Source organism: Calidris pugnax, unplaced genomic scaffold, assembly GCF_001431845.1.
Source record: "Calidris pugnax isolate Ruff unplaced genomic scaffold, ASM143184v1 scaffold248, whole genome shotgun sequence".
NCBI lineage: Eukaryota > Metazoa > Chordata > Aves > Charadriiformes > Scolopacidae > Calidris > Calidris pugnax.
The window spans coordinates 630,400-654,655 of record NW_015090965.1 but is presented as its reverse complement, the minus strand read 5'-3'; the positions used below and the strand labels follow the sequence as shown (position 1 = coordinate 654,655).

General features: G+C 39.0%; 1 protein-coding gene across 1 annotated transcript in view; it reads left to right on the top strand.

Annotated features, from left to right (window-relative positions):
• Positions 1 to 23,728, top strand: part of MICAL2 (microtubule associated monooxygenase, calponin and LIM domain containing 2) — a 62,845-nt gene extending 39,117 nt beyond the window's left edge. The window contains exons 15-29 of the mRNA XM_014952554.1: positions 432 to 581; positions 1,332 to 1,335; positions 1,764 to 1,861; positions 2,425 to 2,574; positions 4,118 to 4,222; positions 5,738 to 5,956; positions 6,181 to 6,282; positions 6,835 to 6,960; positions 14,124 to 14,231; positions 14,659 to 14,739; positions 16,141 to 16,327; positions 18,503 to 18,591; positions 19,137 to 19,236; positions 22,112 to 22,169; positions 23,506 to 23,728. Of these exons, the coding sequence (XP_014808040.1) occupies positions 432 to 581; positions 1,332 to 1,335; positions 1,764 to 1,861; positions 2,425 to 2,574; positions 4,118 to 4,222; positions 5,738 to 5,956; positions 6,181 to 6,282; positions 6,835 to 6,960; positions 14,124 to 14,231; positions 14,659 to 14,739; positions 16,141 to 16,327; positions 18,503 to 18,591; positions 19,137 to 19,236; positions 22,112 to 22,152 (1,560 nt within the window). The 3' untranslated portion in view covers positions 22,153 to 22,169; positions 23,506 to 23,728. The remainder of the gene's footprint in view (positions 1 to 431; positions 582 to 1,331; positions 1,336 to 1,763; positions 1,862 to 2,424; positions 2,575 to 4,117; positions 4,223 to 5,737; positions 5,957 to 6,180; positions 6,283 to 6,834; positions 6,961 to 14,123; positions 14,232 to 14,658; positions 14,740 to 16,140; positions 16,328 to 18,502; positions 18,592 to 19,136; positions 19,237 to 22,111; positions 22,170 to 23,505) is intronic.
• Positions 23,729 to 24,256: the final 528 nt, after the last annotated feature.

Sequence of the window (24,256 nt, the reverse complement as noted above, 5' to 3'; positions counted from 1 at the left end):
AGAAGAGCTAAATTTATTTAAATCATTTGGTAGTGAGGAGAGCACTACCCAAATTGCTCTAGTGTTCTTTCTGACTCAAGAACATTTAAGGAATTGGGTTGGGTTTTTTTTTTCCCTTTTTCCAACTCACTCTAACAAATTTTTGTTTGAAGAGTTTGCATTGCAGCTTGTTTCCTAGCCCCTCTCTGATTAGTTACCTTTGTGACCCTTTTTTATCATCACCACTAGTGATCAATGTTCCCTTCTTACTGTACTCTGGAACCAAAGAAAATATATTTTGGTGAATTTTGCATGTGAAACAGTGTCACATTTAATATATTGTAGGCTGTATTTCCTTTCACCCTTTGCTAATAAGGATGTTATCTCTCTATCTCTCTTCATGAGTGTCATAGCTAAACTCAAGGAAAACATTGTTTATTTTTTCCTCACAGGCTTCAGGCCTTTCAAGCCAAGGGACAAATGCTGGGAAAGAACAGGGTGATGGCAGAGAAGGAACAAACCAGAACAAAGTTAAATCAATGGCAACTCAACTGTTGGCAAAGTTTGAAGAGAATGCTCCAAATACAATTTTTCGGAGGCAGGTAGGTCATAGATGAACATAAAGGTAATCTCTGAAATTAAGCTGTGGTCCCTCCTTGGAAATGTGACACAGATTTCCAAGGGGGAAAAAATGGATGTTACGTGCTTGAATTGTCTTTCACTTCTTTGTAAATACATTTACGAAAGTCCTTTATGTAAGATTTTTGAAAGGCAGCATCTTGTTTGCTCCATTCACTTAGGCAAATTCTGCTTTTATGTGGTACAGATTATTATGCAGAATACACTGTGCTGTAATGTTGTTTACTCCTCCTTGGTAGACTAATGACTATAGGTAGTGTAAAATTAGATTACTGAGAGCTGGTGCTTGAAAGACAATGTACCAAAGCATACAAAGTAATCAAAATATTGTCATCTGATTCTTTTGGGTTTTGCCCAGGAGTTGTTTGGGATCACTTCTATTCATTGCATAATGATTTATTACAAACAGTGTATATGTAAAAAGGAAGCCTGTATTCTTTGATCTTTCTCTCTTTATTCTTTTTTCTTTTTTTTTTTTTTTTAAATTGGCTGAGCAATCACTAATTTACAGCATTGGCAAATGCAAATAAGCGGAATGTAGTTTATTGTTCATAAAGTATAGTGTAGTATGACATTATCAGACAAAAAAAATCTGTTGTACCAAATCTTCAAGACTGAATTTAATAACTGGTACGAATTTTTAAGCATTGACTATTTTGCAAGTTTGTGTGGACTGAGTATGAAGTATTATTTGTTATTTGTCTAATCTCTAGTTCAGTAAAATAATAAATATGTGCATAACTTGAGCATGAAATAGGCAAATGTACTGTAGTATAAAGCCATAGTCAGGAGGGGAACCTTACAAGGGAGACAGACCTTTAAGGCAGACAGTAATTGCTCCAAAAAAGGAGATATGTCTGCACTGGGAACATAAGATCTGCCTGCAGATATCTAGGTTAAAAGAGAAGTGAAGACTATAGTGAAAGAGTGATGGGTTTCTGGATTTTTTTACTGATCTGGAAACCAGTGTAGTCTGGATTAAAATTCACAGACTAACTGATGCTGTAACGCCTTTTTCTTCAAGGGTGTGCTGGTGCTTTACAAATTATAAACTTTTCAGTGCTGAAAGAGAAGGTGAACACCAACGTTGTATGGCCTGTTGGCCATGCTTGGGTAAATCTGGGAGCTGCTGCAGTGATCTATAGAACTTGTCTTGGCTTTTCCATTTCAGGTTGAAGGGAAAACAGAAGAAAATGAGACTAACAAAAGACGTCGAAAAGGTCTTTTTGGTGTCTTTGAGGAGGTTGGTGTTCAGTCGTGTCCATATCCAGCTTCTTGATGGGCAGCAGGAATTGGGGGGCCAGAGCTTGGCCTCTTGTGCTTGGTGGGAACAAAAAGCCTCTCCCCTTTAAAAGCTTGATTTTACTGTGGTGTGCACTGCAGAAGAGCTAAATTTATTTAAATCATTTGGTAGTGAGGAGAGCACTACCTAAATTGCTCTAGTGTTCTTTCTGACTCAAGAACGTTTAAGGAATTGGGTTGTTTTTTTTTTTTTCCCTTTTTCCAACTCACTCTAACAAATTTTTGTTTGAAGAGTTTGCATTGCAGCTTGTTTCCTAGCCCCTCTCTGATTAGTTACCTTTGTGACCCTTTTTTATCATCACCACTAGTGATCAATGTTCCCTTCTTACTGTACTCTGGAACCAAAGACAATATTTTTTTGGTGAATTTTGCATGTGAAACAGTGTCACATTTAATATATTGTAGGCTGTATTTCCTTTCACCCTTTGCTAATAAGGATGTTATCTCTCTTCATGAGTGTCATAGCTAAACTCAAGGAAAACATTGTTTATTTTTTCCTCACAGGCTTCAGGCCTTTCAAGCCAAGGGACAAATGCTGGGAAAGAACAGGGTGATGGCAGAGAAGGAACGAACCAGAACAAAGTTAAATCAATGGCAACTCAACTGTTGGCAAAGTTTGAAGAGAATGCTCCAAATACAATTTTTCGGAGGCAGGTAGGTCATAGATGAACATAAAGGTAATCTCTGAAATTAAGCTGTGGTCCCTCCTTGGAAATGTGACACAGATTTCCAAGGGGAAAAAAATGGATGTTACGTGCTTTAAGTGGGTTGTCTTTTTTTTTTTTTATACTTTATACAAATTGAAGGTATTCCTCTCAATACTTAGGAAGCAAATATGAATAATATAGGTTGAATAATGCATATTAATAGAATGTATTTATATTATATTAATAAAGTATAGTGGAATTGCAATGTCTAGAAATCTCTTGTAGAATTTTTGCTTTGCGTGGAAGTCTAAACTGGTTGCATGTCCTTGGAAATGTGACACAGATTTCCAAGGGGAAAAAAATGGATGTTACGTGCTTTAAGTGGGTTGTCTTTTTTTTTTTTTATACTTTATACAAATTGAAGGTATTCCTCTCAATACTTAGGAAGCAAATATGAATAATATAGGTTGAATAGTGCATATTAATATAACGTATTGATATCTTTTTTTTTTTTTATACTTTATACAAATTGAAGGTATTCCTCTCAATACTTAGGAAGCAAATATGAATAATATAGGTTGAATAATGCATATTAATAGAATGTATTTATATTATATTAATAAAGTATAGTGGAATTGCAATGTCTAGAAATCTCTTGTAGAATTTTTGCTTTGCGTGGAAGTCTAAACTGGTTGCATGTGGTATTGCAGAAGGCCTATTTTTTTTTTTTCTTATATTGTATGAATAAAGGGCACTATATAACCAGTGGAATCCTTCTTTGTGGAAAATTTAAGAAAGTGTAAGAAGGGAACCTAATCTTGTGCAAGATGTGTCTGGCTGCCATTTCCATTCCTAAAGTAGGCATAACGGAATATATTTGTACATTCCACATAATTTTCTTGGTTTGTTGTTAGTGTGACTAGTGGCGTTCTAAAAGTAATCCCGTGCTGTCAAGGTAGAGATGATTAGGTCAAAATAACACTTAAGCCAGTGGGATGGTTTGAGTCAGCTGAGTTTGGATCTGTCACCTAAAAGATCTGAAGGAAGGATGAGCAAAGTGTCGCGGTTCCATCAAAGGTGGTGGCTTTCTTAATTCTTTGTGCTTTTATCCATTAGTTTACTTACATGGTTACGTCCTCCAGAAGTGTAGGCTTTATAGGTGTCAAGTGACTTTCTCTGTCAGAACCAGAGTGCTGTTTGCACTCTGCCTGGCTACTTGTCAAAGCCCTGAGCTTTTTGCACGTGGTATGTGTGGAGAGGTTTGCTTGGCCACGTTGAAGGAAACCTCAATGCGTTACCTTTTGACCATATTCTCTCTTAAAGAATACTGAATGTGCTGACTTTTAAGTATATCTTTGATGGTAGAAGGAGTTAATAAAATGGGTAGGTGACAAAAATGTGCAAAACATGTTGTTAAACTCCACAGTAATGTGTCTTTAAAAGCAGCTTTTATTTCTTTCTGCCTCAAAAGATCTTTGAATCCTATTTACTGTCCTCCTTTCTTTTTTTTTCCCCACTCTGTTTTTATAATGTTAAAAATGCTTTACAAGGAGCTTATAGATAGACCAGCTCTGCTGTCTTCTGACCCTCCTGTTAATCCTCGCTTTGCTAAACCTAAGGATCCAAGTCTTCTTCCACCTCAACCAAAAAGGCAGGTAGGAACTCATATGGGTAACACCTGACAAACACACCATTTCTCGTACTGCTGGGAACTCAGTGTTATTGTGTAACTACGGAATATATAAAACAATATTTAGATTTAATCTGCAGAGTTACCAGATATACTTAGCTGAGAATTGTGAAAACCATATTAAAGCTTAAGGCTATTTTACAGCTGCTTGACCAGATGAGAAAACTATTTGAAAGAATTATTAACTGTGGAAAAACCCCTAAAAACGTAGATGTTGATTTCTGTGTTATCACATCTAGACTATAAATTGTATAAATATAATGACATAGCTACATTTAACATGCATGAAAACTACAGCAGTACCTTAAAATTTGTCCGTGCATGTACTCAAAGCTTTGGGCTGTTGTAATGATAAGGCAAAGGGAGTCTTCCACCCTGAGAAACCTGGCAAAAATGTCTAAGATAAACGATTGAGCATTGAAAACCTGATATTGGTGCTCAAGGTTTTTTATTTCTTTAAGCAGAACTTGTGATAAAAATTTCTGTTGAAAGCTCTTTTGCAATGTCATATGCGTGGGGCAAAATTTTTGAATACGTTGCCTAAATTTTTCTCATGGTACTTCCAGTGAAAGCAATCTCATATCAAAGAGTACTGATGTTCACTTTACATGAGAGTTTTAAATGGAAGTAAATATCCCGTAGTGGCATTTCAAGAGCAGTCTGCAGTGAAATGAGATCTGCATTGTTTGTAGAAATCTGGAGATCAGCTTGATGAAAAATGTAGATTCATAAACTGGTTGAGAATGGTTGTTTTACAGGCAGGTGTTCCATCCTGAAACATCAGGAGCATACTGAAGTTGATTGGCATTAGGTTTTTTTCATTTTAATTCTGAGAAATTTGGAAAGTTTGTGTATTCATTTGAATTGGACAGATATGTTAACGTAGAAAACTGTCATGAAAAGACCAGCTTGGAAAGTCATTTTTAAGACTGAATTTGATTAAGCTGAACTGGTTCAAATGTTTCATTTACTTCAGAACCTATTTTATATGAAGATTCAAATTCAGAGACTCCTCAGAAAACACTTCACATCTGAAATACATTATAGCTTGACTTCGGTCAGATTAGATCCAGAATTATGCCAAGAACTACTATTGATATTCTTACAATTTGTTTGTAAGTTTAGTTTGAGGCAGATGTGATGCTAAAAAAATGAACACTAAAACCTTTACTAAAAACCCTAAAAAGAGGTATAGTGTCATGTTCTTCTGCACTGATGCTGTCTGGGGTTATTCATTAAAACTCACACAAACCTGAAGAAGGATGTCAAGACCTGCATAAACTATGTAGGACTGATTTATTTTAGTGCATGGACACAAGCATCAGAGATACAGTAGACAGTGTGCAAAGAGTGATGTGAGAACATTCTATTTCTAGTTATGTGCATGACTGTGCTGCGCTTTTGGAAGCATCCTTGAAAGCTGCATATACTGCATGGTAGTGCAGAAAGCAGATTTTTTTTCACTTCAAGTGTTTCCCAGTTTCAGGTGGTAGCTAGGAGTGAACACGAGGTCAGGGAACCCAAACAGTCTTTAAATGGTTCTGATCATGTGGCCAGGAGAGCAAAGACTGTACAAAAAACAGATCCCCAGCCCAGTCTGTCAGAAACCTCTGAAAATCTCGCATCTGCCTGTTCTGCTGCATTTGTCCTTTCTGGAGTGCTTGAGCGTCTTCAGCACCTGGAGGAAAAAATGAAACAGGTGACAAGCAATTTATTTTACTTTCTGTCTCTTAACTGCCTGTGCAAATCTCTATTCTGTATTTTCCCTAGATATGCTGGCTTTTTCTCTGTTGACTTTAGGTTATATTAAGACCAAAAAAAGTCTTTCTACGAACTTGCTATAATTCTGCTGATGTATGTGACATTAACCGAAATCTCTCTCTCTCTCTTTTCTTGACTTTCCTTCCCTGGCTCTTATTGCAGAAAAGAGCTCAGACCATAGCAAATAGGGAATTCCATAAAAAGAACATTAAAGAGAAAGCAGCACACCTTGCCTCAATGTTTGGATACGTGGATTTTCCAAAGGTGAATATTAGGTTTTGCTCCTGAAGAAGTGCTAAGATAGAAGACATATCAGAATTCATGGGAGGGGGAAAAATTGCAGTGGTTTTGTTTTTAGCTTTCCTTTTATCCTCTGTGGATCCATAAAGTAATGTGGGTTCCACTGAAACTGGTAAAAAAGCTTTGTTTAAATATTATTGCATCATTTAATTGAGGTAAAACACAATCTAAATTATATAGCTAGTAGGAATACTAGCTATATAACTCACAGTTTCTAATTAATTGCTCTTAGTGCAATATGGAATTTCTTATGTTTCGTTATGTTTTCTCCCAGCATTATCTTATCTTGCTGCCCCTTGTAAATATTTTTTATAAGAAAAATTAGTACAATAATATCATTTGCTGTGAAGGTTTTCCCGTGATTTCCACGGCTCCTCACTGTGCAGAAATAGAGAAAAGAGCAGGATTGTAGTTATTATCTTTCTGGTTTTTTGATGCATGACTGTGAAATTATTCTCTTAACCTTTCCTAATGTCACTGTCTCTTGGATAACTCTCCTGTTTCTGCTCTACACAGAATAAACTACCTACTAAAGGCTTTTCCCATTCTCAGCCCCCAACTCCCTCTTGCCCTCATGATTCAGCTGCTGCCTCTTCTCCATCATCAGTTGGTTCAGCTTCCCCTGCTGTTCCTTCTAGACAGGTACTACTATTAACACGTTTTTCCTGTAAAATCCAAACTAGCACTACGGCTGCTTGAGAAATGGCTTGGATGGAAGGCGCTGCCAGCAGATCTGTTGTATTTCACATTTGAATCAAACTTTACTTTGTTCACTGTTGTTAATTCTGCATGTTTGTAAGAGGAAAGGCATCGTCAAAAATAGTTCAGGTATAAAGCTGAAGAACAAAGCAAATAGTTAACAAAGTTTTTGTTTCAATCTGAAAATTTTACACTGCTGCTTATTTTAATTGTTCTATTGTTGGATAATACCACAGACATGCCTAGCAGAGAAAAAGCTTCCCATTGTACAGCCAACTGGATGTGATGGGATCAATCAGTTGTTCTTGTGTGGCATTTGTGTTTCTTTTTATAAGAATATCCATCTGGACTGCAGGGGAGAACCTGCACCATAATGGGGTTTTAACTAGAGGACGTCTTAGAATTATATGAGCACTTGTCGAGACAGACAGATTTTACTGTTGTTTGTTTACTTATTTCTACCTTAAACTTGCTTCTGCATATTAATTGTTAGAATTCAGTTCTTTGTAACAGCAAACTTTAGAGAGAGGAAATATGCATACTCTGAAGGTGGTTAGATAACACTTGAACTGGAGATACTCAGCTCTTGTTACTGTGCTGATGTCACAGTGCACTGTGCTTTCATCTCTGGAAGATGATATTGGCTTCTACCTCCCCTTGTTTTAGAAGGATATTAATTGAAGAAAGTTTGGTATTTTTCAGCTTGGGACAGGTAAAGGCCTGGGTTTCCTTTCCATCACACACAGATTAGGGAGCAGCAGTCTGGAAGCATTGCGATATTGAATAGGGTGGTGTGGAAATAAAGCTGGAAACACCAAGTTTCTAGAAGTAGTGAAGGTGGCTGCTGTGACCCAATGCAGGTGCTAAAGCTGGAAACACCAAGTTTCTAGAAGTATTGAAGGTGGCTGCTGTGACCCCATGCTGGAGCGGGCAGATCTGCTGCCTGACACATGGAAGAAGTGCTATTTGGCAAAATGGGTATGGTCTTTGAGGCCCGTTCTCTGGTTGAGACGGAGCTGTGTTGAAAAGCCTCCCTTGCGCTCAGCCCCCAGGAAAATGTAGGCTACACTGCCTTTCAAGGACACTGCAAGCCCAGCAGGTGCCTTACTGTGGTAATCCCCTAATTCCCTTCAGCTTCAAAATAATTCCTTTGCCTGGATTTACCTCTTACTTTTTATGACCTAGGAGGTATAGCATGTGATGGGTTTTAAGCTAAGCAGTGGTTTCCAAAATATCAAAGGACTGTTGCTCATTTGATTTGGAGAGCTGTTGTGACACTGCAAAGAGAATAAAAGTAAAGCCAAAGAACTATGTGAACAACAGCTCATAATCATACGGAAACTGTGAGTGATAATTTAACTAGGATTTTAATTATTTTTTTTCTTAGAGAACATTTAACCTGAGCAATCATTCCTGTATGTTTAAATTCAACTGCATTTTGATTAAGCCATTTATTAGTTTGCCATTGTATTTAAATGGTGTAGCAGTAGTTTGTTGTGACTTGATTTCACTCGGTCCGAGTTGAGTTTAATTGAAAATGATCTCTCCAAAGGTAATGGCACAGATTCAGCATAGCTGAGGCAAGAAAATCTTGTTCTGTCATCAGCACAATAAATACACGTTTGTCTCATTTGGTAAATATTTGGCTGGTTAGGTAGGACTAAGTGAAGTGGATGCTCCCTTAGGGACAGGGGATGGACTCAATGTCTTTTTGGATCTCTGTCTGGGACCGTTATTTACGTTGGTGATGTGCTGGTGAAGTGTCAATGGATGTGCAACACTTCTGCTCTCCATACTATTCAAGTACCATGAGGTCGACTTAGTCCTGTGATACCCCTGTTACTTAGCTTTACCTCTCTTTGGCAACTTAAGTTCTGTCCCTCTTCAAGCCACGTTTTGGCTTGCCTTTTGTTATTTCTCAAGCAGAATTTTTCCAAGAAGCAGATTTCTTACTGCTGTTTTTACTGTATTAAGTATTAAATTTTCTGGGAACACCTGCTGAAGCCTTGATTTAATAACAAGCAATCTGTCCGTGCCCGTCCATGGTTAAATTGTTGTCCCCATCCATGTTTTATCTTTTAAGATTGCACACTTTTCAGAACATGAAAATTTTATCATACTCTATAAAACACTGGCTACATGTGCAGCACTATCTAAGTAAAATTTGATAATATTTCAGGTGTGCAGTGCACATTTTCAAGTACTGGGCATGATAATTTAACAACATGTGTCTCTGCTGTGAATATGTAACAGTAATGGCCTGTGTGTGTGTTATCTCGAGGGTGAGATTGTAGGACTCAGAATTTGTATTTCTAGTCTCTGTTCTGAGAGATACCAGTAGGTAAGTCTAGACTTCAGTATGGAAAAGGCCTTCAGGACTGGTAAGCCAACAGCAAGCGCTCTGTCATGTCACACTCAGTGTTTCTGGTTTTTCCCAGCAGAAAACCAGAAGATAAAAGAAGTCTTTTAAGTTTTGTAAGACTTCATGAGACATGACCTGTAAATATCAGCATCCTCTTTTAATAGTTTTAACTTTTAAATAGTTAGTACTGTCATTTTAATTTCAAGTGAGTACTGAAATTGTTATCAGACATAATGATCCTTTACAGCTGTTGAATTTTCATTGGAACAGTATTAGTTATGGTGGCACATTTATTGAAAATGGTGGCTAACAAAGCATGCTGTCTTATTACAGAAACCTGTCATTAAGCCTCAGTCCTAAAAGGAGCACTTGAAAGGAGGGCTATGGAAGCATATTGTTTCTTTCAAAGACATACAGTCATTACAACTTATTAAGAATTAACTTCTATATGACAGACATGCAAGTTGCCAGTAATAATCAAAATTACCTTCTAGCTTTAATCATCTGTCAAAATTCACATAGGTAGGATTACGAATTAACAAATATTACATTACAGGCTGGGCTTTGGTTATTCCTGTTTTCTGTTGAAAGTTGGATTGACCTTCAGAAAACGGCGTTCACCTGAGCTTTGCATGAGTGAATCCACAGTAGGTCGTAAGAGCTATGAAGATGTTGCAATCAATAGGCTTTGCTGCCTGCAGAGTTTGGACCAACTACTTCCCTTCAGTGACGGGACTCTAATTACCAGGAGTAAACAGGGCTTGGGTGTTTCCTACACGTAGTAACTTATTACTCTAATGTTGTTTATCTCAGAAGTAAAATATATGTAGCAGGTGGTACCAGAAGTGAATAAATCGCTCCCAAAGCAAAATACGATCAGGAAAATCATTAAGGATGTGAAACAACAAAGGGGAAGCATTGTATGTGTTTGGAGGTAGAGAGCATATTTCCTTTGTTTTATGAAAATACTGCTGAGGCTTATTAGGTGGTTGGCTGCGGCGTTATAAACAATAGCACAGGGAAATACAGAAGGCAGCTTTCTCTCCCCACGTTAACCACCCTGACCAACCTGCTGCAAAGCTTTGGCGACCTGTCATCGACAGGTCAATAGTCACTAAATCACACTTGAGCTTTTTTTTAAGTGTTTTCTTGCTTGTTTTTCTGAAATTCATCATGATGAATTCATTAAGATTTCCTTTTCAACAAAGGATTTAAAGCTACTGGTATAAACCTACCCGAATTGTGAGCAGTAGCCTGTTACATATTGATGGTGGGCCCAGCACTACAAAATTGCATGTGTGTGGGGGACTTCACGTACACGGTAGCCTCAAGGGTACGAGCAAAATATAAAACCTCTTAGGTATATGCTGAGTTTCTAGGGTGCACAGGCAGCATCAAGCAGGCAGAGATTTGTGTGCTGTTAACCAAAGCTAAGCCATGTAAGAGCTCTAAAGGAATGTGTGTAGATTTGGGGTCAGTGGAGTTTTTTACATTTACACAATTAAATGGGTGAGGGTGTTACTGAGGTCATTGTCCATAAGCAGGGTGAGATTTAGAGGAGACACAGGGGGTTGGCTGCACAGTCGTGCTGCTGTTGTATGAGGGCAGAAGTCATAAGTCTTGTAGGGCAGCACTGCTCTTGCACGCCCTGTCCCTACCATTCTTCATGGGTTTCTGATGGTGGCAGGTGCTCCTGGGCCTGCTCAGGTGGATGCTTGTCCTACCATGGTATTTCTGTTTTGTGATTGAATTATATTTGCATAGAATAGAGTATTTCACTCGGAAGGGACCTAGAATGATCTAGTCCCACTGCCTGACCAACTCAGGGCTGACCAAAAGTTAAAGCATGATATTAAGGGCATTGTCCAAATGCCTCTTAAACACTGACAGGCTTGGGACATCAACCACCTCTCTATGAAGCCTGTTCCAGTGTTTGACCATCCTCTTGGTAAAGAAATGTTTCCTAATATCCATCCTCTTGGTAAAGAAATGTTTCCTAATGTTCAGTCTGAACCTCCCCAGGTGCAGCTTTGAAGCATTTCCACGTGTCCAGGGCAGGACACAGTGGGACAGTTGCCCTTTTCACCAGCTGGTTATGCCGTGTTTGATGCACCCCAGGATGTGGTTTGCCCTCTTGGCTGCCAGGGACACTCTTGGCTCATACTGAGCCTGCTGTCGACCAGCAACCCAAGATGCCTTTCTGCAGGGCTCCTCTCCAGCCACTCCTCTCCCCAGTTATACTTGTGCCTAGTGTTACTCTGTCCTAGGTGCAGAATTCAGCATCTGGACTTGTTCATTTTCGTCCCATTAATCATTTCCCAGTGTCCCAGTCTATCTAGATCTATCTGAAAGGTGTAGTACTGAGGCTGTAGCAAATTAATCTCCTCTTGACTACCCACATATCCGATTCAGTAAGGAGAACTGGTAGAGATCTTTCTCCAGTAATAGGTCCTTATTGAATAGTTTTTCTAAAATGAGATCTAATCAGTCCTCCAGTCCACTTGCTTCCTGCCCTCCCCGCTGGTGAATAGCATCAATGTTTGTGTTGGTGGTTGTTGACTGGGTGATGAGAGCAATCAGCAATCTTCTGGTCGCTAGATTAAATTGAAATCCCATTTGCTTTTACAGGGAATATAAATTCAGGTTCATTACAAGAACATTTCCTTTTAATAACATTTTTTAAAGTACATATAAACATGCAGTTTTCTTGTTTTGACTGCTTTAATGTTGACACAGATTCCTCAAGTGGGTGGAGAACAGAAATCAACCGACCTGATGAATTGCAAGGTGTAGTTCAGGCTCAAGGATACTTTTCCTGAAATTCAACTACTTGCACTTTAACCATAGCCTTATTGTTTAAGTAGTTCAAGGTAAACTTTCTGCTTCAACTGACTTTGAATGCTTCCTTTTACCTGGGGGATCATGGGTAATGAGTTGTATGTAGCCTAAAAGTTGCTCAGCATACTCAGAAGCGCAGAATTTGGGGAGGAAAATTTTGTCTTCTGTGATCTTAAACAATACAAATGAACTTAGTTTTCCTGTAGTATCAAGTAATATCACTTCTAATATTGGTTTATAATTTAATGTACCACTTAGGACAGCACTGCAGTATTTAAATAAGAGTTTACTTTGCTGTGGTTACCCCACACTTTGTGCAGATACTGAAAAATATTTAAAAGTCTTTTCATATTAAACAAAGTGAAGCAGTACGGAAATTTGTCCCTTGAATGACCTTTGTCATCTTAACATACATATTTTGTATTTGCCTGGATATTAAGTTAATTATGGGATAACTCTCAAAAGATAAGGGGAGCTCTAAGGGCCTGGACATGTTCTCAAGTTCCTGAATTTGGCCTTTTTTTTTTATCCATCGTAATTCTTGAAAACACACCCAAAATGCCTTATGGTTGCTTTTAATCTTGATAGAAAATGCTTTTAAATTATTTTAAAGTATTATGAATACCACCACTTTTATATTTCTTTCCTTTCTCTGTGGTAACTTTCTGATATTTTAAAGCCTTTCTGTTAGTAGGACTTGCTGTGGTGGCAGTAGAAAAATCATTTATCTGATAAGTGTGGGACTTAATACTTGGGCTCTGTGGGAGGCAAATGGAGTGTAAGATCGTGGATTCTCTAGGGGGAAAAAATCCCGGCTTCAGAAACAGAGTATCAGATCCCTCGTTATACCAAGATGGCCCTTCCTGCCTTTGCCACCAGAGATGTTGTAAGATCTTAGACTATAAAATCAAAATGACTACAAGAAATTTGGTTTAGGGTAGAAAATACTACTGTAAATCTATGAAGTCTTCACAGCCTTTTTTCCAGGAACAGAGAACTAGAGTACGTGCCTGCCACTCACCCACATGCCCACACACACACCCAGTACGTGCCTGCCACTCACCCACATGCCCATACACACACACACCTCCCTTTCTTCTTTTCCAGTCCCCAGGGATGGGTTTTGGCCAGGAAGCCTGTACCATGCAGGCAATGGTCTGGCTGTGATACGTTTGGAGCCCCAGCTTAAGGAACAGCAGTCTGCTTGCAGGCCTGTCTGTGGGTAGGTTTGGTTAGAAACAGCCTAATATTCATGGCTGCCATAGTGTGATGAAGCAGATTAAAGGAGATGTCTTCCTTTCATGAGCGTAGCTTCTCCATTTTTCCGTGGCGTTGAGGTGAGTCACTGGGGAGAGGCAGAATGGTTGCTCTGTGAGCATCAACAAAACATTTCCATGTGGGACTTCTAGTATGCTTTCATAGAATGTTTCCTGAAGTGCCACAGTTTGTGGTCCATTAATGTAAAGTTTAGTACCCACCTCTTGTTCTGAAATACGACAACAAAGTCCTAAGAAGTCAAAGTGAACAATAGGGGGGTTTTAATCTATTGGAATGGTCCAACCCTGATAGTCAGGCAGTAGCTCCCAGCTCAGGCTCTCCATGGACATGCTGGGAGGCCTTGTGCTGTGGGAGCAGCATTTGCTCCCAGCAGCTATTTCTCCATTGTCTGCAGGGACAAGTGTGTGGGCTGCATGGAAGCCTGCTGTGGCCACTAGCTGGACCACGCTGATCGTGCATGAACATGCTTGTTGCTGTGCTAGACTTCGCCTCTGCTCCTCCTCCTAGCTTCTCTTTATTATTGTTTGCATGTTTTCAAACCATTCTTGTCCTTTTCTCATTAAATTCATTTTTCAGAATAACTAAAGCTCTTCCTTCTATTCTTCATCTTCTCCCCTTTTCTGGTTAGATGACTGTAGGGAAGGTCTCACGTGCAATTGGAGCTGTGGCTGAAGTTCTTGTCAATCTGTATGTGAATGATCACAGACCCAAGCCACAGCTTCCCCCCCTTGAACTGGTAAGGCTAAACCCATGAAGAAACAATAACTTGAGTGGTGTTTCCAGAACGTCATCACAACTTAAGACCCTGGTTGTGGAGCACTTTAAGCATTATGGAAGGTCTTGGCTTAACAACTACTAAGGAGTCATGTGCATATTGGCAAAATATGCTGATGCGGGGATATGCTGGAAAAGTTGCTCACCGTGTTTTCTATTTATATTTTTATAAGTTGTCTGCATGAATTAAATCTTCAGGAGGCTTTATTAAATGTAATTACTAGTACAATTAGTAACAGAAGACGTTTCTTAATCAGGGTGGCTTCTAAGGAAAGTTTTGTACAGTACATGTTTGTGCAGTTATTTTTAACTCTCAAGTGCTGCATCACCGTGCCTCGTTTGGGAGAGAGCTGTTTTTAAACTCTGACACTGTTCTGTGTTGAATTCAGCAGCGGTCTCTGGAGAGTGCTACAGGTTCTTGCCCCGTTCCTCATTCTCCATCTCCTGCCTCCACTGCTCAGAGCTGTCAGGTATTGGGAAGTGAAGTAAGGTGTGGTGATGACACTTACTTATTAGCCAACACTAAACTCAGTTGTTTCTGCTTCCTTGTAACTATCTGTTCTATTAACATCATCTTTTTAAAAATACATCTGTATGTTTATCCATTTGCATGGCTGATCATTTGGAAAGTTTCACGCTCCGAAATGATCCATCACAGCAGAATGGATTACTAATGGCAGATCTGGAATAGGATTCTCAACTTTTAGGCACAAGACAATGTGACAATGACAATTGTGGTTTGCACTTAACATTAAAAAAAGCTGTTGCAAGGCTGCCTTTTACTGGCAAATTAAAGATGAGTTGTGTGGACTGTGTGCTGTGGTCTGAATGTTCCTGGACTCTGCCAGGCCTGTGCCTCCTCTGTCCCATGCGTGGTACCTCTCCTGGGGCAGCAGGGATGTGGAAAGGGAAGGGAGGTGGTGATGGCTGTGGTAGGGACAGGATGCTCATCTGTACCCATCTATAACTAAGCATAATACAATGATGCAAAGTAACATCCTCATACCTGCCTCTAACAAGGCAAGCTCAATAGCATCTAGTCCATTTTATAATTTATTTTTCTCTACCTTTTGTGTGTATATCTGGAGAAGATGGGATGTGTGGCAATTAGAATGTTAATTGCCAGCCCAAATGCAACAACAACTTTCAAAAGAGTTCCAGTTTGTTAATATGGATCATAATTAAAGTTCAATGAGTTAAAAATATTCTGAATGTCAGTGGTAGGAATTAAATTGATTTTTTTCAAAACAAACCAAGCACAGCTTGGAACACAGTTGAGAGTGAAAGCACATCTGCAGTGATGTAAATGGTAGTTCAGCCACCAGCATCAAACACTGACAGTTCTTCTTCCTGGATCTTAAAGCATGAGCCTACCTTTTCCTCCAGAGTGTGTATGAACTGAGTTTCCAGGGTATCTGTTTTCTTAGTTCCAAATGCATGTCTGTTGTTTGAGGCTGATGAGGTCTGCCTTTGCCTTCTTCTGGGAAACACCGATGCCCACAGCCGTGAGATCCGCGTGCCCGCGCCGGTGCGGTGCGGGGTCAGAAACCAGCAGTTGGGGCTGATGCTGCTTTGGTACCGGAGTAAACACAAAATGTTGGTGAACTCCCAGAGGGAAGCTGGATGCAAGTCTAACTGAAAACTTACCCCTTAAAGTCCTTGTGATGTCTGATTTATGAAATGCTGCGTAAACATACAGAATCACAGCAAATGAGTAATAAAAAAGCTTACTGATGCTTATTTTAATTGTGTGTGGAGGGTGCTGTGTAAAACTTCAAGCAGCTGAAGCAGCTGCCCACTTAATAAGAATTTATGTCTGGGTGTAGTGCAACAGCTTTATGTACATTTCTTTTTTTTTAATCTTTTAACAGGGATCTCTGCGAAAAGAATTTCCTCAGTCTATTGGCGGGAGTGACATTTGTTATTTCTGCAAAAAACGGGTATATGTCATGGAGCGGCTGAGTGCAGAAGGCCACTTCTTTCATAGGGAGTGCTTCAAGTGTGAAATATGTTCTACAACACTCCGTTTAGGAATTTATGCCTTTGATGTTGAAGAAGGTAATATAGGAGCTATTTAAAAATATTTTAAAATGTCTTGAGTATTGACGCTTTTAATGGAACTAGGGAAAAAGAACTGGCTGAGAGGCTCGGTCAGGAGGAGGTCTGCCAAGTATGTTGTTTGCCTCTATGCTGATCTTTGAGTCCTTGTACTTGTAGTTCTAGTCTTTCAGAAGAATCCATTTATGACAGACCTGAGCTTTAAACGAAGAAATCCTCAGTGGAAAATAAGTTGAATGAACAAAATGCAGTTTGTCCAGTTGCAGGTCAAAACAGGGGAAGGAGGGAAAGGTGACTTCTCTCCAACAATACAGAATTATTTTCATCGCTCATTTATAACTGGCCATTAAATAACTTGATCTGTAAAGATAAGCCATGAAAGTGGCAGATTTACATGGAGAGGGGGAATATAGGTTATTTCTTTCAAGATATAATGGCTCCTGAGTTTCCAGGGTATCTGTTTTCTTAGTTCCAAATGCATGTCTGTTGTTTGAGGCTGATGAGGTCTGCCTTTGCCTTCTTCTGGGAAACACCGATGCCCACAGCCGTGAGATCCGCGTGCCCGCGCCGGTGCGGTGCGGGGTCAGAAACCAGCAGTTGGGGCTGATGCTGCTTTGGTACCTGAGTAAACACAAAATGTTGGTGAACTCCCAGAGGGAAGCTGGATGCAAGTCTAACTGAAAACTTACCCCTTAAAGTCCTTGTGATGTCTGATTTATGAAATGCTGCGTAAACATACAGAATCACAGCAAATGAGTAATAAAAAAGCTTACTGATGCTTATTTTAATTGTGTGTGGAGGGTGCTGTGTAAAACTTCAAGCAGCTGAAGCAGCTGCCCACTTAATAAGAATTTATGTCTGGGTGTAGTGCAACAGCTTTATGTACATTTCTTTTTTTTTATCCTTTAACAGGGATCTCTGAGAAAAGAATTTCCTCAGTCTATTGGAGGGAGTGACATTTGTTATTTCTGCAAAAAACGGGTATATGTCATGGAGCGGCTGAGTGCAGAAGGCCACTTCTTTCATAGGGAGTGCTTCAAGTGTGAAATATGTTCTACAACACTCCGTTTAGGAATTTATGCCTTTGATGTTGAAGAAGGTAATATAGGAGCTATTTAAAAATATTTTAAAATGTCTTGAGTATTGACGCTTTTAATGGAACTAGGGAAAAAGAACTGGCTGAGAGGCTCGGTCAGGAGGAGGTCTGCCAAGTATGTTGTTTGCCTCTATGCTGATCTTTGAGTCCTTGTACTTGTAGTTCTAGTCTTTCAGAAGAATCCATTTATGACAGACCTGAGCTTTAAACGAAGAAATCCTCAGTGGAAAATAAGTTGAATGAACAAAATGCAGTTTGTCCAGTTGCAGGTCAAAACAGGGGAAGGGGGGAAAGGTGACTTTTCTCCAACAATACAGAATTATTTTCATCGCTCATTTATAACTGGCCATTAAATAACTTGATCTGTAAAGATAAGCCATGAAAGTGGCAGATTTACATGGAGAGGGGGAATATAGGTTATTTCTTTCAAGATATAATGGCTCAGGAGCTGAAAGCAGCAGTACTGGCCAAGCAGCAGTGTAATTTATTCCAGTCTGCCGTAGAATGGAAGGTTCAGATCTTGGGCACTCAGTCCCACCGACAGCTTGGAGTTTGAAGGTGGGGAAATATTTTTTGCCTTTTTTTCTTTTTCTTTTTACTTTAGAGAGAAATTATTAAACTGACTTGAAACTCTTTTGTCACTTCCAAATGATTTGAGTAGATTGGAGTGTTAACGTGGTCTCCTTCTACAAAAGGATATAAGACTCAAGGCCAGAGGTGGTTCTTTTGCAGTCCAGAGAATCTTCTGCAAAGAGGTTTTTGAACTGATTATTTGACTCTTTGCTGCTTGATGTTTGTGACTTGGTAGAATCTTTTTTTTTATTCTTATATTTATTAATCTTAAAACCTATGTGGTAGATAAATGACCTTGCTTTATCTAACAAATGTGCAAATCTGCATACTGCAAAAGTAACCCATTCAGAACTGTGAGCTATGGAGAGTCAGTGGCAAACTTCCCATTCCTCTTGCTGGCCAGCCATTAATTATCTTGATTTCATCTTTTTATAGATGCAGCAGTGGGGTTTCAGTCCATAGACGCATAGATAGAATATCATATAACTTATTTTTTCCTCTTGTAGGTAAATTTTACTGTAAACCTCATTTTACTCACTGCAAAATCAGTAGCAAACACAGAAAGAGGAGAGCAACGTTACAGATCCAGGGAAAGGTACGTGTTGGTTGTGTTACTAATGCAGGGAATGCTGAGGCAGCTTTATCTGGAGCAGGGTGCAGTACTTGTGTCTTTGTGCAAGATGTTTGCTGCTCGGTGTCCAGAAGTTGTAAAATCAATACTAAAATATAAGCTCCTGGTTCTGTAAAGCTGGCATATTTCTCTGGAGACATTCAAACCCACCTGGACACGTTCCTGTGGGACCTGCTTTGGGTGGCCCTGCTTTGGCAGGGGGTTGGACTAGATGATCTCCAGAGGTCCCTTCCAACCCCATGTGATTCTGTGATCCTGTGATCCTGTATTTATAGTCTGGTTGATACTGGAAAGTAGCTTTTATTGTAGAAAGTAAAACAAAACTTAAGAGCAATTGAAAATGACAATATACATAAAAACTTGAAAACAGTAACAGGAACTGGGCTTTCCAGTTTTAGAAGTGTATTTAACTTTTTTTTTTTTTTTTGAAAACAGTAACAGGAACTGGGCTTTCCAATTTTTAGAAGTGTGTGTAACTTTTCTTTTTTTTTTAAAATGCTTTCTGTAAGGAGGCAACAGAAGCATGGAAGAAAGAGGAACCCAAACACCCAGAGACCACCACAGAAAGCACTTTGTCTACTGCTAGCAGTCCAGAGGACAGGTCCCCAGGTATCCTGACTTCCTTCTTTAGGGGCACGCTAAGCTGGCCCCTTCGGGTGACAAGGGATCTGCTTGACATTCCCAGACGCCTGTCTAACTGGATGCATGGGTTTCTGCACGCTACCAATCTCCATTTCAGGGACAATGCATATAACTATACCTACTTGTACGAACTCTTGAGCCTTGGTGTGCCATTCCTCTGTGCTCTTCTAGAGGTACTTACTCACATGTACCGGGAAGCAGAGCTATCACTTGAAAACGTGCTTGAATGGGTGAAAAGATTCTATAGGGTTTAAATTCTTCTATGTGTCTTGCTCAGTTGTGCCTTTCAGATTTTCAAAATTAACAGCCTCACAGTTTTCCTGAGGTTTTTTTTTTTGTGGTTTTTTTTTCACTTTTCATACAATTTAATATGTGACTTAAATGAACGGTGGATTCCTTCTGATATAAATGAGGTGCAATCAAAATTTTCAATATAAAATGTACTGTATGTCAGAGCATGAAGGACAGTGTCCAGACACATTTCCAGAACACAGAGACAGATGAAGGATGTTTTGTAGATTTCCCTCTCCCCGCCCCATTTTATCCTGTCTGTGATCAGACCATTGAGGGGCTGATACATTTTAAACCATTCTTCTCCCTGGCCCTCTCCCTCCACACCTCTTTGGTTTTTTGTTTGGTTTTTTTTTTTTTCTCTCTGTTAGACCAAGAAAGAATGTGCATTCTTTCAGATGTTTGTGGAATATTTATGACAAATGACTGGGTTTTGAAACCTGAACATGGCGCATACCTTTATTTTTTCTTGCTTTCATCTTTGCTCTGGGTTATGAGGTTTATAACTTGCATGAATGTGTTTTGAAAAAAAAAAATAATCATGTACTTAATTCACATTGCTCCTAGTCATGCCTTTTACATTTCTTACATGTGATAGATACCCTTTGTTGATAGTGGGTATAACCTGTACTACTAAGTTTTGAAATAAATTTGGAGAGCAAATCTTAGTTGAGTGAAGGCTTGATTGAAACTATAAGTCAAAGGAACTGGTAGCGTTGACTTACTCCTTGAGTCAAGGCTTCCTCATTAGGTGGCTGATTTGAAGAATACCAAGTTATGGAGCACTCACCTGAGTGAAATCACTGCTGTTATGTCCCTGGGTAGGCACTGCTCCTATTGTCTTTTGGAATTTTTTAAAAATGCAAGTTTAGAACAAACGACAAAAGCTGCTCCTATTGTCTTTTGGAATTTTTTAAAAAATGCAAGTTTAGAACCAATGACAAAAGCCTACAAATGTATTCTAAGAAGATGACTTCTTAGCTGGGTATTTCATTCGTTTCAATGTATAAAGCTGACAGTAGAAAAGTGAAATTCTATAACCTGGAGCAGCTGTTAAGTAAATTTCTTTCAGATGTTTCTCAACAAGATCTACCTTAATCAGAAGGTGTTGGGACAGGTTAAATAAGCTATTTAACAGCAAGGAGACACCAACATCCCAAATTCTGATTTACTGTCAACCTAGTTAGCCAGTGAGGTAAGCATGCTCCCTGCCTTTCAGGTATTGCAATGTTTAAATTCAGAAGTTAACCAGGAAATAGGTAAATACATAAACATGGTAATATGTATAGCCTAAAATTAAAAGAATCTGTAGCATTTATTTCTAGCCAAAAGAATGTGGCTTAAAAAATAGGAAATAATGTCACATTGGATTAGTACCAAAGTTGAAGATCACCTTCCAGTGGTCTTAAATTACTGTGCTGCCTATGGGCTGGCAGTTTTTTGATTTTAACATAATGTGGGAAAAGATGATTTGAATTGTTTTGTTTCTAGGGTATAAAAAGGAAATGTGTCTTCTCTGTAAAATAAATGACAAACTGGATTTTTCTTCTAGATAGTTTGACTTCCTTTAAACCATGAGGATAAAGCTTTTCACATTTTAGAGTGCTTATGTATTTTGGGGAAAAAATGTTAAGTATATGTACAGAACTTGAAAAAGTGCTTAAAGAATATTGTTTAGGTATATGGTAGCATCCATTTGAAATAAATTGCCATTGATTCTTAAATGTATTCAGAAAAACTTTGCTAGAATATTGACTGGACACAATGACAGTTATAGTAACACGGTGGGCATCTGTACATATGTAAAGAAACGTATCTGTACCTTTTTCATAGCATTTTAAAAAAATATTTTGAAACACTATACTTTTTAATTATTTGCTAATGAAAGTAAAAAAACCAAAACAAACATCTGCAGTGTGATTTACCATCTTACTCCTGCAACACAGCAACCTGCTAAGTGGCAGACTTTCAAAATTTGGCTTGCTATCAATTTTTATTTCAGTTTGTCAACAGCACAGTCTTTAGAAACATTTTCTCCTGCTGTTTACTACAGGTAATTTTCTGCTTTTCAGCAGAGTGAGCATAACTTGCAGAAAATAGCGATATAGTAAGAAACTTGGAAGTCCCTGATGTCCAATGAATTTAAAACAATTGAATCTTATTAGTAGAAAGTTTAAAAAAATAAAATAAATAACATTCCCACAACAAAATTCAGGCACTTGCATAATGAAAACATTTTCCTGAGGAGTCTTAATTACATGCCTATTCCACTGGGAGGTTACAGGTGATTCTCTTGGGAAGATGCTTTATTGGTATCAATCAAATTGTTAGATCTTTTTTTTTTTAACCTCTTCATCTTAAAATTCTGCTAGTAAGATTCATATCTATTTGTCCTCATTCATGATTTAATGAAAAAAAGGCAGTTTTATTTTGGCCAATTCTTCTTTGTGCCTCGTAATCTTTCTGATGCTTTCCTATATAACCAAGTTAAGTTCTGTGTTTTTGTTTTTCTCCTGCTGTCTTCTCTGTCAATCTCCCTTGTTGCTTTTAGTCCAATTCATCATTCCGGTGCTGCACCCGCTCACTGGCTGAAGCCTTTCTGCTCTCAGGTGATTTTTTTTCCGCTTGCCAGTTCCAAAATTGTGCGACTAACATTGTTGTTTGACAGCATTACATTGTGTGGGGGTTTTTTTTAAGACTTTTGGAGCAAACTGTGTGTGTCTGGTATATTAATGGATGTGAGCTTTGGCATGATCATTTAACCTGTTGCTGAGTTCATGGTTCTAGAAAAGATAATGTGTGCGCTCTCTGCAGAGAATGTTTTTCTCCTTGTGTCTGTGCATGTACTGCTTCCTTGTGCCTTTAAGGTAAGTTAGGCAAGTACATTGTTTCTTGAAAGAACTAGTTAAAGCCTTATTTCTTTCAAAGTATTGAAGGAGAGATTTAAAATAAGGTCAGGACCAGATTAGCCAGCTGATTGTCCTCCTTAGTGTGAGCACCTATTTTCATTGAGCTCAATAAGCCAGCATTGTTTGAGCATCGTGGCTCTTTCTAAGCACTTTTTTTTGCTTTCATACTGGAAAAGTACAATATAAAAGGATTCTGTTGGAAAAGGTAGCCAAAACAATGCAAATTCCAGTCTCCCACCACAAGTAACATAGTCAGCAGGCTAACAGCAGTAGATGTGCATGCTATTTTTAGTCTGTAATATCAAAATGCCACGTTTATATAACAAGAGTGTTTTGGTTTGAATTGTTAAGTGATTAACTGGACCCCATTTGCCATTCTGATGAATGGATTTGTCGTGCTGCATGAGACATTGCCACTACTCTCCATGACAAATTTGTGTGATTATTTTGTATGCAGCTTTTTATATAAATTCCAGTATATGTAATCACATGTTGATAATCTGGAAGGGGAAATGAATCCAAACAAGAACCAAGGGTTCAGGCTGAGAAGCCAGTGTGCTAAGGTTTTGGTTGATACGGTCATGACCCAGTCTTCCTTGCTGAGGATCCCTTTCAAAGGGAAGGGCCTTCGGGAGCTGATCTAAGCAGCAATTTTCGGGAGGGGCCAGACATCCTCTGCCACTTGCCCCATTTCACACACCTCAGCCAGGAATGCAGAAGGTCTATGGGGTCAGAGCCCCACACCTTATCTCGCTGACCTGTGTGTTCGCATGCTTAAAGCAATTAGTATTCATTTATATGGATATCCTCAAATGTCTTGATGGCTTTGAAAGTGCCCACACTGTGCCCACACAGAAACCTCTCTGTATTTTAAGTGTCACTTCCTGCACAAATGGTTAGGACGTGAATTCCTATGTATTTCAGGGCTATGGTGTTTTGTTACAAAGCTCCGCATGCTTTGAGATGAAGGCTGTGATGTAAAGGTCTGCCATTTCAAACCACTTCCCATTGCTGTGTTTTTTACCCTCTGTTGCAGAGTTTTCCTAGGTCTTCCTGGCCGGTGAGGATTCTGTCCTTCTCTTCCTAAATCTTCTGTCTTCATTTTACTTTATGATCTTAACTGAGTATTTTTATGAAATAGTTTTCAATGCTGTATTTAAATTTTCACATGGAAATTCTGTATTTTGCACACAGTGAAAATTGTTTTAGCTTTATTTATGATATCTGCTGTAAACAAAAATAAATGTAGTTCTTTATAAGTCTCCTTGTTTCATCTTTTCCTTTTAAAAGTATTTCCTGAGAACAGAGACTTAATAGTGACTTCACGCTCGTTTTGCCAATTCCTCTTCTGGTGTGTGGTGTTATGTTATCTCTGTGGCGGCCTGACCCAAAGGCCAGAGAGTTTTCCTGTGCTGGTATAATCACACGTGTGTCCCTTTTGAAAGGGATCTACATCAGGGTCCCTGACAAATTATCCACTGCAGATCAGGAGGTGCCTGGTGTTGGGATTTATGCTTCCTGGGAATGACAAACTGGTGGTGGTAAGCTTGGGGGTTGCTTGTTTTGCACACACAAGTGGCATTTGTCCTCTTCTCTGACTTCTGTTACCTTTCCTTATGGTTTTGGTTTTTTACATATTAACAAATGTCATAAAGGTCATGCTAAGTTACGTGTATTTGGGACCTTCTATTGTGTACAGGGAAAGCAGGTAATCACTGTGGGCAAAGCTTTACCTTTGCTCCTGGCTCTGGAGTGTTTTTTAAAAGCTCCCTGTATCTTCTGGAAGC